The sequence below is a fragment of the Meles meles genome, chromosome 8, assembly GCF_922984935.1.
Source record: "Meles meles chromosome 8, mMelMel3.1 paternal haplotype, whole genome shotgun sequence".
Taxonomy (NCBI): domain Eukaryota; kingdom Metazoa; phylum Chordata; class Mammalia; order Carnivora; family Mustelidae; genus Meles; species Meles meles.
The window spans coordinates 42086797-42102795 of record NC_060073.1 but is presented as its reverse complement, the minus strand read 5'-3'; the positions used below and the strand labels follow the sequence as shown (position 1 = coordinate 42102795).

At 41.0% G+C, this 15999-nt stretch overlaps 1 protein-coding gene across 2 annotated transcripts in view; it reads left to right on the top strand.

The window, feature by feature from the left end:
• Nucleotides 1–15999, top strand: part of NELL1 (neural EGFL like 1) — an 860623-nt gene that overhangs the window by 108372 nt on the left and 736252 nt on the right. For both annotated transcript variants that reach the window (XM_046016014.1, XM_046016013.1), the window contains exon 4: nt 13325–13495. In XM_046016014.1, the coding sequence (XP_045871970.1) occupies nt 13325–13495 (171 nt within the window). The remainder of the gene's footprint in view (nt 1–13324; nt 13496–15999) is intronic.

Here is a 15999-nt window from a genome sequence, read left to right as displayed (position 1 = left end):
GGGCTCCATCCCAGGACCCTGGGATTATGACCTGAGCTGAAGGCAGAGGCTTTAACCCACTGAGCCACCCAGGCGCCCCTAGGCTATGCAGTTTTAAGAGGTCATGGTGGCTTAAATAAGGAGGTAGCAGTGGAGAAGCTGAGAAATAAAATACCCAGGAGTAGAAGCCATATGACTTGACCATGGATTGTACATTGGGCACAGGAGAGAGTGGTATCAAAGACAGTGTTTACGTTTCTAGCTTTCATTTTGATGTAGACTATAGTGGATGAGGACCAGGTCTGGGGGGAAAGTTACTTATGTCTTGAGTTTACTAAATTGGAAAGATCAAAGTGGAGTTGAGTGAACAGTTGACTATTCAAGTCAGAAGACTTGTCTCAGAAGACAGGCCTAGACTGGAGATAAAAAGTGTGATTCATTTATGTTAAAAAGTATCTGAATGTATTGGAGTGGATTCAGGGTACATTAAGGCCACTGGTGTGAAGTGCTTTCTGAGAGGAGGGAGAAAGGACTGAAGTTAAAGATAATGTATCAGAAATGGACACCTGTGGGAAATCACCTATTTATCCTAGGTGAAAATGATTTGAGAACTGCTAGGGTGCAGGGTAAAGTCCAAATGTCAGAGATGGGTTTTGTGAATCCAGCAGTGGTTGACTCTTTGGCTGTTTCCTAGCTCTGCTCTGCTTGCACACCTCCTCAGTGCAATCCATACCTGTTCTTTCTGTTACCTGAGGGCCAGACACACTTCCTTCTCCTGTCCTTCTTGGTAGTCCTCCTTCCTGAAGCACCTTTCTCACTCTCTCCAATTTTTTAAAAAAATTTAAGTGTAATTAATAGTTACTAGTTTCAGGTATACAGTGTAGGGATTCGACAATTCTATACATTTCTCAGTGTTCATCAAGGAGATGTACTCTTAATCCTCTTTATTATACCCATTCCTCACCCACCTTCTCTCTGGTAACCATCAGTTCTCTGTATTTAAAAGTCTCCCTTTTTTGGGTCCTAAATTCCACAGGAGGGCAGGCATATGGTATTTGTTTCCTGACTTTATTCAGTTAGCCTAATACTCTCTAGGTCCGTCTGTGTTCTTGCAGATCCCAAGATTTCAGTCTTTTATGGCTGAGTCCTATCCCATTATATACACATACACTACTGCTTTCTCCCTTAATGTATGGAAGCAACTCAAGTGTTCATCCATATCTTGGCTGTCGTAAATATGGTCATAAACATAGGTGTGCATATCTTTTCAAAGAGTGTTTTTATTTTCTTTGGGTAAATACCCATGACTGGAATTACTGGATCATATGGTAATTTTAATTTTTTGAGGAATAGTTAGACAAGGAAAAATAAAAACGCATCCAAATTGGTAAGGAAGTAAAACTTTGACTATTTGCACATGACATACAATATATAGCAAATCCTAAAGACTTTACCAAAAATTACTAGAACTGATGATTGAATTCAGTAAGGCCGCAGGATACAAAATCAATGTATAGAATTGTGTTGCGTTTCTGTATACTCTTAATGAAGCAGCAGGAAGAGAAATGAAGAAAACACTATTTACAGTTGAACCAGAAAGAGTAAAATACCTAGGAATAAACTTAACAAAAGAGATGAAAGACCTTTACTGTGACAACCACAAAGTACTAATGAAAGAGATTGAGGATGACACAAGCAAATGGAAAGATAATTCCATGTTGAAGGATTGGTAGAACTAATATTGGTAAGATGTCCATAGTACACAGAAGAATCTATAGATTTAAGGCAATCTCTATCAAGGTACCAACACATTTTCATGCAACCAGAATAACCTTATAATTAGCATAGAACCACAAAAGATCCCAAATAACCATAGCAATCTTGGAAAAGAATGACATCTGGAGATATCACAATCTCAGATTTTAAGAAACAGTACAAAGAGAATCAAAACAGTGTGGTACTGGCACAAACATGGACACATATAAATGGAATAGGATAGACAGCCCAGAATTAAACCCATGCTTATTCAATTTGTGATAAAGGAGGTAAGAATATACAATGGGGAAGTACTTTCCTCTCCCTTCAATATAAATAGTTCTTCTAGATCTAGTACGTTTCTGAAACTTTACTGGATCACCATTCAATAAGGGGATTTTTACCCCCCTTTCTAAAAAAAATCAGGCTTTATTTTTCTGTAGGATTTTGTTTTACCCCATCACATGGCATGTAAATTCTTTGAAGAGAGATATGTAAATCAAAGGTCTTCATACTCCTTGACGCTTACTAGGTAACAATTACTGCCATCTCTTACATAGGGTTTTCAGTCTTGCTTTCCACAGAGCTTTAGGAAATCGGACCTTTGACTAGTTGTAGTCTGGATTGGTACAATATAAAATTTAAGGATAGAGAGGAAGTTCTGTGTGTAAAATGTCTTGTTATAGTAAGTCAAGAGGAAAGTGTAGAACAGTGAAATAGTATGCTATCATTTATGTTAGAAAGATGGGGAAAAAAGAATAGACTAGTATTTGCTTTTATAGCATGAAAAAAACCTCTGAAAGAAAGGATGGTTTTATCAAACGATCCTCAAACAATTGGATGTCCTTATGCAAAATGAAATTTGACAACTTTATACCTTTTACAAAAATTTACTTAAAATGGATCATAAATCTTAAAATACAAAAAACTAAAAACTTCTAAAAGAAAACGGGAAAATCTACATGACCTTTGGTTTGGTGATGAGTTCTTTACAATATCAATTATGTAATCCATAAAAAAATTGGTAAGTTGGATTTTACTAAAACAAAGCATTGTGCTCTGCAAAAGACACTATTAAGAAAATGAAAACAAGTAGTATCTGTTAAAGGATTTGTGTACAAAATATACTAAGAACTTTTAAAACAACAATAAGTGAGCAAGCAGCTCAATTTAAAAATGGGCAAGAAGTCTGAACAGGCACCTCACCAAAGAATATACATAAAGGACAAGTGTATAAAAAGATGCTCCATGTCTCTTTTCATACAGTTACACACTGAGTAAAATGACTATAATTATGATTTTAATTAACCTGATACAACCAATTGCTGGTGAGAATGTATAACAACAGGAATTCTTTCTTTGATAATCTTACAAAGCTCAATATAGTCTTACTACATAATCCAGCAATTAACACTCCTAGATTTTTGCTCAGTTGTTTTTAAAGCTTACTTTCATCCAAAAACCTGGGCACAAAATTTACTAAGCTGCTTTATTTATAATCACTTGAAACAAGAGGAAACCAAAATATCCTTCAAGAGGTGAATGGATAATTTTTGGTAGGTCTGTAAAATGGAATACTATTCAGTGATTGAAAAATAATAAGCTATCCAAAGATATGAGAGGATCTTAAGTGCATGTTACTGAATAAAGGAACCCAATCTGAATAGGCTATATATTATATGATTCCATTTATATGAAATTCTGGAGAAGACAGAAATAGAAGGGTTAAGCAGATGAGTGATTTCGAGGGGTTGAGGGTTAAATAGGGGAAAACCAGGATTTCTTTCAAGCAGTGGAACTATGGGGTGTGACACTGTGCATTTGTCAAAACCCATAGGAATTTCTAGCACAAAGAGTGAACTTTAATGTATGCATATTGTAAAAAAAAAAAAAAATTGGGAGATGGGGGATCCCAAGATGGAATTTGGAAAGTGACTGAGCAATTTAAATGTATTACAGATATGTGAACAACCTCAAGGAAAAGTGGTTGGAGAAATTGCTGACCTGAGTAACTTCAGAAATAATTTACTTGGAGTCAGTAAAACTAAAGGCAAAAGGAACTGTACATAGATGGTCTGTTCTAGTTGATAGATGTTTACATGAGGATACAGGTTAACAGTTCTAAAATCAATGTATATGTGTGCTGGAAGTAATAGAGGGTGGATTGATATGAGGTTATGGATGAGTACACAGTGAAGGCTAGAATAATTCATACGGTAACAGATTAGAGTTTAAGGCATCAATATAAACCTAACTTACATGTAGATACATACATACGTGTGTGTGTGTGTGTGTGTGTGTGTGTGTGTATGCTGGTTATTATACCACATACATTTCTTAGCTCTATCAGCTAAGAGTACCTAGAAGCAATGATACCCTAGTAGCAATGAGCACACCAAGCACCCAGATCTTGGTTTCTAATACCAATTTCAAATAACAACTAGGTTTCTTTGGAGAAATGGCTAATCTTAGGGCTAAGTCAGGAAACCTGTAAGATCAGCCTTGGTCCCATAGTTGAAGGAAGTGCTCCAAAGAAAACCGTAACTCACAAATGATGGAAGTATGTCAAAGGGACAGAGGAATCAACTGAAAAAACTTCCAGTGGTCAAAGCTGGAACAATTTGGGCAACCAAATGAACTGGTATTAGGTGGTAACCCAAAGAATAAAACAATGCAGGAGTATATAGTTTTAGGTAAGTGACTGAATAAAGAAATAAATGGAGAAAATAGACAAATCTTCCATGCAGTAGAACTCCAAATAATTTTGGTACTCCTCCTTCAAGAAGGCGGCACACTCCCTACTAGGTAAGTGTGGACTGCACATAGACTTCCTCCCAAAGAGGACAGTGTGGAGAGGGAGGAATAACTTCAGAGAAGAACCTTGATACTACCTAAACCAGGTAGATTAACACCAAGATTAATACCAAAACTAGTCAGTTCTGTTGATGGTATTTTTTTTTTTTTAAGATTTTATTTATTTGACAGAGAGAGGGAGAGATCACAAGTAGGCAGAGCAGCAGGCAGAGAGAGGGGTGGGAAGCAGGCTCCCTGCTGAGCAGAGAGAGCCTGATGTGGGGCTCGATCTCAGGACCCTGATATCATGATCTGAGCCAAAGGCAGAGGATTTAACCCACTGAGCCACCCAGGCGCCCCTGTTGGTGGTATTTTTGATAGGTCATGAGGATTACACTTCCTTACCCAAACCTACAACCCAAGCCCATACAAGAGGCAACATCAGACTAATCATAATTGGGGGAAATTCTAAAAAAGTCCTCTTGAGTAATTTTCAATTTTCAAGGTTGTAAAAAAGTCTGAACTGTCTCTACTAAAGGTATCTTAGGAGACCTGTTGGTTGAATCTAATGTAGTCTCCTGAAGGGGATTGTGGAACAGAAGGAGGATATTAGGTGAAAACGAAAGTAATCTGATGGAGATATTGCCTTTGGATAACATTGTATCCATAGTGGTTCATTAATTGTGATAAATGGACCATGTAGATATAAGAATATTAATAGGAGGAAACCGGATAATGGGGCATATGAGAACTCCTTGTTCTTTCTTTGCAATTTGAAACTCTATCCTAAAAACAAAAACAAAAATAACAAAAACAAAATAAAGCAAACTTTGGAAGGATACACATGAAACTGACAAAAATACTTGCCTATGAGAGACATTGGGCATTTTGTTTTGTTTTATTTTGTTTTTACTAAGTACCTTAAAGATAAATTTTTTTGAGCCATGGGCTCAGTGGATTAGGCCGCTGCCTTCGGCTCAGGTCATGATCTCAGGGTCCTGGGATCGAGCCCCGCATCGGGCTCCCTGCTCACAGAGGAGCCTGCTTCCTCCTCTCTCTCTGCCTGCCTCTCTGCCTACTTGTGATCTCTCTCTCTCTGTCAAATAAATAAATAAAATCTTAAAAAAAAAAAATTCAAATTAAAAATTTAAACTTAAAACATTAATAGTTAGGTGATGACTTCATATTTTTTGAGGAAAACATTCGTTTAAGTCTCTAGGAAAACTTAGAAGTATAGAAGGAGCTGTATGTATATGTTGGCCAGAACTACAACTTCTATTATCTTGATATTTAGAATCCTCTTAGTTCGGAGTTCCTGGGCACAAGGAGCTATGCTTAGGCTTTAGGTACAAGGCAGTTGTGTGATTCTAGCTCCTTGCCTTGGGCTTTTTTGTTTAATGCTTCAGCTGTATTTGAAGGCCTCTGCAGTCAAAAAGTAACCTGGCATTCTCCCCTATGTGAATTAGCTCATTGGTTGCTTGTTTTTGTTTTTTTTTTAAGATTTTATTTATTTATTTGACAGAGAGATCACAAGTAGGTAGAGCAGCAGGCAGAGAGAGAGAGGGGGAAGCAGGCTCCTCTGTGAGCAGGGAGCCTGATGTGGGGCTTGATCCCAGGACCCTGAGATCATGACCTTGAGCTGAAGACAGAGGCTTAGCCCACTGAGCCACCCAGGCGCCCCTCATTGGTTGCTTTTATCTTAGAATTTTTTTCTCATCGGTAAAAGAAATTTCTCCACTTTCCACGGTTCCATGTCTTTGCTCCTGACTCTCAGTATGTGGGAAAGGCAGAAGCCAGCCCTTACTTCAGTAAGAACATTGCAGCTGTTCCCATGCTTTTTAAAGACTGCAGTGGAACTGTTTCGAGGAGGTATAAATAACTGTATTTTCACGTTTTGTTTAACAGTGAATGTTTTATTTTCAATAACAGGCAATTTGTAATTGCTGTCACTGTTAATCTCTTGCTAGATGTTTGCTAAGAGAGTTAACTACAGAACTTAAATGGTAAGTTTGCAAATGCAAATAAGGTCACCAGGCCAAGTCTAAACAAAGGAAAGAGGAAGGCAGAGAAATGCTTCCTGAGAAAGGCAGGATGTGTGCACCCTCCCAGCAGCATCATGCAGCAGAGGCTGTTGATTTCCACGTATGCAGAAAGAAAGAAGGGAAATCATAATCACTCATGGACACTAGGCACTTGGTAGGGAATTTGCAAACGTGGTATCACATTTTTGTTTTGTTTTAAAAGATTTTATTTATTTAACAGACAGTGAGAGGGAACAAAAGCAGAGAGAGTGGGAGAGGGAGAAGCAGGCTTCCCTGAGCATGGAGCCCCATGTGGGGCTCGATCCCACAACACTGGGATTGTGATCTGAGCCGAAGGCAGACTTTTAAAGACTGAGCCACCCAGGTGTCCCAGGGTATCACGTTTTTTTCAGAAAAGAAACCTGTGAAGTAGATGTTCTTTTCTAGTAGATGCAGAAAGTGAGGTTTCAGAAAACGGTGTGTCTTGTCAGTATTTACACAGGGGATTCCATGCCTGAGGCAAGGATTGAACATGTGTTGGCTGGACTCTGAAGGCCCTTGTATAATAGGCACATAGTTTCTGCTGTTTGTACTCCATGTTGCTCTGAGTCAAGGCAATAGAATTTGGGAGCAATGGGAGTTTATTCAGGTAAATTAGGTTTTTTTTTTTTTTTCTTTTAACTTGGTCAAACAGCGTAGGCTGGAAGAACACTGGGGGCTAGAAGCCATAGAAGATAACTTAGGACCACTGAGGTGACCACTTCCCGTTCAGTAAGCATGACGTTTGAGGTTAACATACTGGGAGCTGATGCAAGAGAAATAATGGATTACTGAGGAAGATAATAGCATATTCCTTTGGTATTTCTTTAAATAGCTTTTGAGAAGCATGCATTTTAAGAGATAGTGATTTATTGATACTATGTTGCATTTTTTGAGCAGAATTCTATTTTTGACATAAGAAAATGCATAGTCTGTGGGGCAGTAAGTAGAAAATTGGCACAGTGAGATTTGATCATCTGGCCAGTGATCCTGGACATTTAATAGGGACATGCCTAAATTGTAGTTTCACTTTTTAAAGGTATAAACCAGTATGCATGAAGTTAGTGTTTCAGAGTCTATTGATGCGTAACAACCTGTCTCTAAACTTAGTACGTTTGTGGATTCTGTGGGTCAGGAATGTGGACACAGCCCAGAGGGATGGCTTGTCTCTGTTCTACAATGTTAGTGACTTCAGCTGAGAAGAGTGGACAGCTGGGGTAGCTGTCTAGAGGTGTTTATGCTGGTGTTGGCTGTGATGCCAGTTGAGACTTTGGATCAGGGCACTCCTCTGCAGCCTCCCAGTGTGCTTTGGGCTTCCTTACTGCATGGCAGCCCCAGCTAGCCTGAACCTTGTCCACAGTGCGCCAGGGCTTTAGGCTCAAATGTTCTGACAAACAACATAGAAACCGCAGGAGGTTTTATGACTCAGCCTTAGAAGGGACCAAGCATTACTTGGGCCCTTAAAGAACTTACAAGCCCACCCAGATCTAGGGGGAGGGGACATAGATCCAAATCTTTCAGTTGGAAGAGTATCAAAATTACATTGAAGGGGCACCTGGGTGGCTCAGTGGATTAAAGCCTCTGCCTTCTGCTCAGGTCATGATCCCAGGGTCCTGGGATCGAGCCCCGCATCGGGGTCTCTGCTCGGCAGGGAGCCTGCCTCCCCCTCCCTCTGTGCCTGCCTCTCTGCCTACTTGTGATTTCTGTCTGTCAAATAAATAAAATCTTTAAAGAAAAATTACATTGAAACACATGTGATAGGGGAGATAACATGACTAGTAGTTTTGGAAAATACCATTTGAAAAACAATACTGGACCCTGTAGTGTGGGCTGTCCTACACAAGGTGGGAGAGAACTATATTCATGTCCCCTGCTGTTTCTATTTTTAGCTTAGCAGTAGCTTTATCGCCATGGATACTTCTCAGAGTATTCGATGAATTATGGAAATCTAGACATATGCTGGACCCTAAAGACCACTAAGTTCAGTGGTTTCAGGCTATCTTCGGAAGTGCATCTCTTTTATCTAAATGAAATCTTGGGAGAAATTCCAGATTATACAACAGAGAGTGAAATCTCTCTTGTGCCCAATCCCTTCCCTGTGCCTTAGACCCTAAAACTTTTCCAAGGAATGCTGGGGCATTACAGAACCAATCTGATCATTTAATGGATGAGAGAAACCGAAGTACAGAGGGGCAGGGATATTTTTGCCAAGGATTTCATGGGTTTGTAGCAGTTTTAAGGTTGAAATCAAGTCTTCATATCCTTGGGCCAGTGTTCTTTGCAATATTACTTAAAATTATGCTCTTGCCTTTTTTTCCCCCAAAGGTACACATAGTCCTTGAGACTCCTGGCCTGAGGTTGGACACAGTATACCTTCCTGGTGTTTTTGGAAGCTTCTCTTCATTATCCCAGCAGTAGGCAGAGGGCCAGAAGAGGGAAGTGAGATTCTGCATGAACACCTATAGCAGTTTTAAAAACTGGTGATCACTTTCTTATGGCAGGAGGAATGGGACTTGTGCTTGCTCTGCAGGGGCATTCTTCGCCAGGATGGGGAAATCTGGGGACTAAGGCTGGGGGGAGCTGAGTCTACCTGAATTCTCTTGCCTTCTGATCTTGATAGGATCATAACCATGTACCTGGAGAGGAATATGATGTGGTGAGAAGCATATGAATCCTGGAACTAAGTAGACTTGGATTTAAATCTTAGGAGTTACCTGACTTGGGGCAAGGCACTTTATCAGTTTGAGCCTGTTTTTACCTTAAAATGTGAATTTAATAACCACCATTTAGGATTTTGGTAAAATGAGAGGTGGTAATATATTTAAAACCTCTTACGTAGTGGAAAGTAATGGGGTGTTGCCATTGAGAACCTCCACTTTAGTGTCTTCTAGACTAGGGTTCAAGTCCTAATTTTGCCACTTGCAGATGTATGATCTTCAAGTTTTAAATTTCTTTTGTCTAATAAGCTTAAAAAATGGATCCCTTAGTGTAAGTTTTAGGGAAAAGGACAAAAAGTCTAATAAAAATAACTTGGCTGATCTTGAGCTCATTATGTTAATTGGAATTATTCCTGAATTTTTTCCTCAATACATGAAATTCAGAAAGTCTGGTAAAACTTCATAGTAACTCTGTTCATAATACTCCATGATGGGCTTTGGAGAATTATTCATGCTGATAGTGGAATAGGGTCTCCCTAGCACTTGAACAAGGGTGTAGTTCAAAAAAAAAAAAAAAAATCTAGTTGTATAAATACAGGGTGGGAAAGATCACCTTCATAACATTTTGTGTAAAATGGTTTGCAGCGTTCGATGATGGGAAGGTCCTTGCAAGGGCTAGGATACACTCATGGTTGTGCACAGTCCTGATAGTGTCTGTGTTGCTGAATGCTATGTGGAAGGGGGAAACGATTCATTTTGCTACAGCTGGAGCATGGTGACTGGCATGGGGAAGGATCTGGAAAGAGGAGGAAGGCAGAGAATCCATGTCTAGGACCTTTGTGGTCTAGGTGGTGTACAGGAGTATAAGGAAGATGCTTGGGCTGTTCGGTCTGGAAAGGAGAACTACATAGTGAATGTCCTTGCTGTTTTCGACTCTGCAGGATGAGCAGACTTTTCTAGGAGCTGCAATAGTTCCCCGGCTGAGTACTTGGCTGAGGCCCAGGGCTAAGGGCAGAAGGGCTGCTTATAAGTCCGGCTGGTGATTTTACTGTTCATATAGTCAGCCCCTCCCCCAAATCCACAGAAGACCTCTAAGCCCTTGAGGCCTGAAGAAAGCAGGGGGCAGAGAGCTTACTAAAGACTCTTGTGTATGTGATCACCTCCACAGCCCCCTCTTCCCTGGCAGCATTCCAGGGCTCTGACTTGCTCATGGCATCAAATCGCTGTCTCCCTCCCCGGAGCCAGCTGTCCAGGAAGTGAAGCGTGCCTGGTATACTCACTGTAGTGCTGCTTAAACTTTAATGGGCACGTGAATCCCCAGGGGGCCATACCAACATGGAGATTCTGACTCACCTAGGTCTTGGTAGGCACCCCCTCCACCCCCCGCAGTCTGAATTTCCACAGATGGTAGTGATGCTGGTGTGGGACCGTATTTTGAGTAACAAGGCTCTCCTGCAAATCCCGAGTCTTCCTTCCAGGCTCCAGCCCAGTGTCATCAGGCCAAATGACCACCTCCAAGCTGCTCGGAGAACTGAGGCTTATACCTCTGTTGCTGTTGGGAAATACTGCCTTATTCCTCTCCCAGCACCCATGAGACTGTCTTCCCCAGATAGAACTTAGCCATGCAGTGGCCTGGTCATGTGGAGGACCATTTCAGCAGTTACTTGGTGTATTTAAAAGAAAAAAAACCCAAACACACCCCATTTTGACTTCATCTGTGTTCGGAATACAGCACTTTTTGGATGTGTGCTTGATGCTGTCAGAAACTTTACCCTAAGATACACACATCGATTTTGCCTGACAGGGTGGATTTCTTCTCTTGGAGCTGTAGGTTTGAGATGACCCAGAGGTATCAGCTTAGTACAGTAATCTTTACAAGGTATGCATATAATGAGCCCTTGCTCAATGAAGCCATAACCCCAGGAACAGTGATTGAACCTGGTTAAATATATCTGCCTCCCCCCCTTTTTAAAATTCTATCAGGTGATCGATAGGAGCATTTCTAATTATCTTTCACATCCTTTTTAAGGTCCCATTCCTTCCCGCAGCAGTAGCTTATTGGTCAAATGAAGTAATGGAGAGATTTCTCGTGATGATCTTGGTGAGGTCTCTTACACAAAATCATGGTGCTTGTTTTTTTTTTTCTTTTTTTTGTTCAGAAACTGTGTGGTCTTGGGTAAGGCACTTAATATCCCTGATCACAAGTGATCTCCTCTGTGAAACAGGGTTAACATTATCTACCTTGAAGAAATTAAAGGAGATGACATTAATGAAAGCATTGGGTCCATTCCTAGCACACGACACGACAGCTGCCTTTGTCTTGGATTTGTTTCTGACTTTTTTGTATGAGGGCCACATTTTATTTCCTTTCCTGCTAGTCTCAAAGCATCTTGAGAACAGGATCTGTATTTTAAATCCTCTTTTAGCCCTTTACTGTGTGTTCAGTAACAAAACGTTGAATAAATTAATGAATGACCAGATAATCTCTAAGGTCTCCCTGGCCTTTTAAATTCTCAGATTTTGATTCTTTCAATGTTCTAGCTACTTAGAAGCAATTTGGAGAATTCCTTAAAAATGAATGTCTTCCATGGTAGGAGATTTTCTTTTTTGCAGTCTTATAAAATATGTATTACGTTATTACTAATAAGTGTGTACCTGAGCTGGGGAGCTGGCTGCAGTAGTGTAAGTATCCTCCTTTGTTCTTGACCTTGGGCCTGATTCTGTCTAGTATGAGGTAGGTAGGACAGGGTCTGGTCTTCCCCAGGACTGCTGTCTTGGGAGGATCCCTGTGAAAGATAAGCAAGAAATATGCATTTGTTCTTTGTCGTGTGACTTGGGAGTCCTGCATAATAGAGGCTGTTTCAGGATCTGTTCATTTCAGTGCTCGTAGAAGATGCTTTTGTGTTTTAGATTAAATGACGGTCTGGTGAGTGGGGTTAGGCCAACTCGGCTGATTAGAAGAGAAACAGTAGGTCCTTTCAAATCTAGGGAGGGAACCTGGCTTCCTACATAGGAGGTCGTTCTTGAGTTGTCTGTACAAATGAATGGCTGGGAAATGGTGCCAGCTGAGGCCATCTTTACTAGTTGGTCATTGTGCCTCTGAGATTGACAGGAAGCTGGTAGGAAATGCATGGACTGTTAAATTTAGACCTGAGTTTAAATTACGGCTTGGGTAGATCGACTCCAGAATCTCAATTTTTTAACGTTTAAAAAAGGGATAATATCAACCTTCTAGGTTTGTAGGGGTGATGAGTTAGATAGTATGTTAAATGCTTAGTGCAATGCCTGGCAGTGAGATTAGGCCTGATTTAAAGACAACAGTGATGCATTTCAGAGGAGGCTTGGACTAAATGGTCTGCCACTCAAAGTATCAGCCTTGGAGCGTGCTGAGGAGTATCCCAAATTTCTGCATTTTATGACAAGAGTTCAGACTGCAGCAGTGATGCTGAGTTTTTCATGGATCTGGAAAATGGCGAACAGTCTGGGGAGAGAAAAGACTCCATTGCATGTTTCATGACCTGATAATTTGAAATACTGGTCCATATGTAAGTAACTTCAACCATTCCTTTTTCTCTAGGAATTGTTGTCCATTTAAAGGTTTTTGTCTGGGGTGGGGGGATGTGTTTAATAAAGTGATCTTATCTCAATTTCTTTCAGTCCCTGATAATCCCACATGATTTCTGTTGTCCTTTAATTCTTGAAAAAGTAAATATGGCAATAATAAAAATAAGCATCATTAAGTCCATTCCACGTGTATAGTCTTTTAGACAATAGAGGGTTCTGAAATATGATTCTATGTATTGGAAAAGAACCTACACCAAGCTTTGCTAATTAGCTTGTGGCCAATCTCTTCACAGTGGACCCATCAGTATCCATTTCAGAGGCTCAAGGAATCAGGGTGAGGTTCTCCAATAATAGGTGAATTGGATTCCATGCAGTATGATTGATTTTTGGTTAGGAGATCTTTGTGTTGTGTGGAGCAGCTAACTGTAGATTATGAGAAGGGTGGCCAAGAAGTAGTGAGGACTGATGACTTTGAGACCCAAAAGTAAAATCAAGTTTTTGTTCCTTCACATGCAGCTATTTTGAACTGGAGAGCAGTGGTCTGAGGGATGAGGTCCGATATCACTATATGCATAACGGGAAGCCCAGGACCGAGGCCCTTCCCTACCGGCTGGCAGATGGACAGTGGCATAAGCTCGCGTTGTCCGTTAGCGCCTCTCATCTCCTGCTCCATGTCGACTGCAACAGGTAGGTCTGTGCTTCTGTTCTTCTGTGATTCTGTCCTTGAAATTGAGCAGTGGGAAGGGGAAAAAAAAATCAACCCCCTCCAGGCCTTACTGGGAAATAAAAACCAAGGGACCCTAATTGTAATTTAACCTACCAAATGGGCCATTAGATGTGTTGAAATGGCCAACCGTAATATGCTAAGAAAACAGTTCATTAAGATGATACAGTATCCTGTGAGTAGGAACAAATGTACAAAAGGTTGATTACAGATTGGGGAGTAGTAAGTGCACCTCCATGGACTCCCAGCACAGCTGAAATTCCATGGAGCTGTGATCACAGTTAACTGTGATCTATTGTTGTTGAGCTCTTTCCACTTGGAAGCCAATGAGCCACTCTACCTTAGAATGAAGCTGAGAAGCCTATGCCACAGAGGCAGCTAATTCTTTTTCACTTCATCAAGCACAGCTTTGCTTAAATATCTTTTCCAAACAGAGGCTTCGTAAAGAGCCTGTGCTTTGAATCTTTGGGAATTAATGCCCTCCATTCTCTGCAGAGGGATGAGCCTTTCAGGTTGCCAGTGGATGGCAGTACTGTTGGTGAGACTTGGCGGGGGGGGGTTTGTCGCGTGTTGTGAATCGGGGTGGAAAGGACATCTCATCCCTCATGTCTGTCACTGGAGTCAAGTTTACTTGGAGCTGAAAAAAAAAACTCTTGATCTCCATTGGATCGTTTGTGGCTAGACAGTGGCTAATGGCAGTTGAAGGGAATGTTTCGATCTCTCTTGACTCCACCGAAAATCCTTGTGGAGAGTGATCTCCCAGAGCAGGTCTTATCCAGTGTTAGCAGTGCCTATGAACTGTTGGTTCTTGTTCCTGATAATGTCAAAGCTAAAATGACTATTCGGCCACAGGACTTGTTCTGTTAGGTCCAGAATAAGGAACCGGTGTGTTGTGGACAAACTCCTTTCTGGAAATGAATGGGAGGAACAATAATCCAGGGTCAATCAGCTCCAGATTACGTTTCTGAGGAGGAGGTGCTCCAATGTGCTTGTGGTTCCAGCTCTGCAGGTTCTTTTGGAACAGGGCAGAGAGCAGAAATTAATGTTAGGCTTAAGGGAACTTCTGCCATCTTTAATGAGTCTTGGTCCATTTTGATTTATTTAAGATGTTTTCTGGACTTGGAGAGAATTGTGACTTCAACTGGACAAATCTTCCATAGAAACACTGGCTCCTTTTCACTCTGTTGTCCTAACTTGGGCAGCCTGGAGAAAGCCAGCCCTCATCGGCCATCTTTCTTTCTACCTCCAAGAGCTCACTGGCTCTGTCAGTTTTCTAGTGCTCCAGCCCAGGCAGCCTTCCTCTGGTTGCCCTGCTCCCATCTGTATGCCAATGGGAGAGCAGAAATGCCCTGCAGGTCCTATGCCACAGGTCAGAAAGGGGCTCAAAGTTCTAGTTTAGTAATTCCCACCTGAAAAGTTTGGGGGATACTGCTGGTTTCTTGCTAAGCAATTTTTTTGCTTACTCCTTCCAAAAGTTTTGTCCCCCCCCCCTTTTTTTTTTACTAATCTCTCTGGAGAAGGAAAAAGAGGAAAGAATATGTCTTTGCTAATCTAACATTTCACACTTCCACAGATTCTCCGGTTCCTATGAAATACTCTTTTCTGACCTCCTCAGCCACGTGGGCAAGTTAATTTCTGTGCATCTCTTTTTAAACTTGTAAACTGGGTAATACTTGTTCATAGATGGGAGTGCTAAACGAGATTGTCCATACAAGGGGCTCTGAGTGGCACTTAGGTTTCGATGCTCAGTACCATGTTCATTGTTGACTCTACACAGTTAGGGTACCTCTGTTTCCAAACTTTCAAACACTGTATGCCCTTCTTGGCTGCCTTGGCCTTTCCACCAGGAAAGTGGAGAGAGGATGAGAGAGCTGGAGCCCACAGTATTTTATAAGGTCAGACTCATTTATAAAGAACTGGACTGAGGGGGATTCTGAATATCCCTTCATTTCTCTTGAAATTTATCATATTTTAGTTCATGACCTAACATGTCCTTTATGTAATATCTTGGAAGGAGAATGTAAAGTTGTTGCCAGTTGATAATTCATGGGCCCTAAACACAAATGAGGTTTTTGGATAGGTCAGGGGAAAGAAAGGCCCAGAACAACTGAACCACAGGAGAGGTAAAATTGATTTTCAGTGTAATTCCCAAATCTGGTGACACCTAAGAATTACTGGGGAACTTATGAAAAAGATTGGGTGACCAGGCCCCATCTCTGATCAGCTGGATCAGATTCCCTCAGGGTGGAAACTTCTGAGAAGCTGTATTTTTAACAGGCTTTCCATGTAGGTCTTATGCAGGTGGTTTAGCCTTGGTACATGGAATGGTATTTCAAAACCAGTGGTTTAGGTGGAAGGGGGAGGAAGCTGAGGGTAGGTTGCAGTGAAAAGTAAGAGACCTTGGAAAACCAAGTACCTGGTGCAGAGCCCCCAGGAAAAAAGAAGAAAACATAAAGGAAAGAGGGTT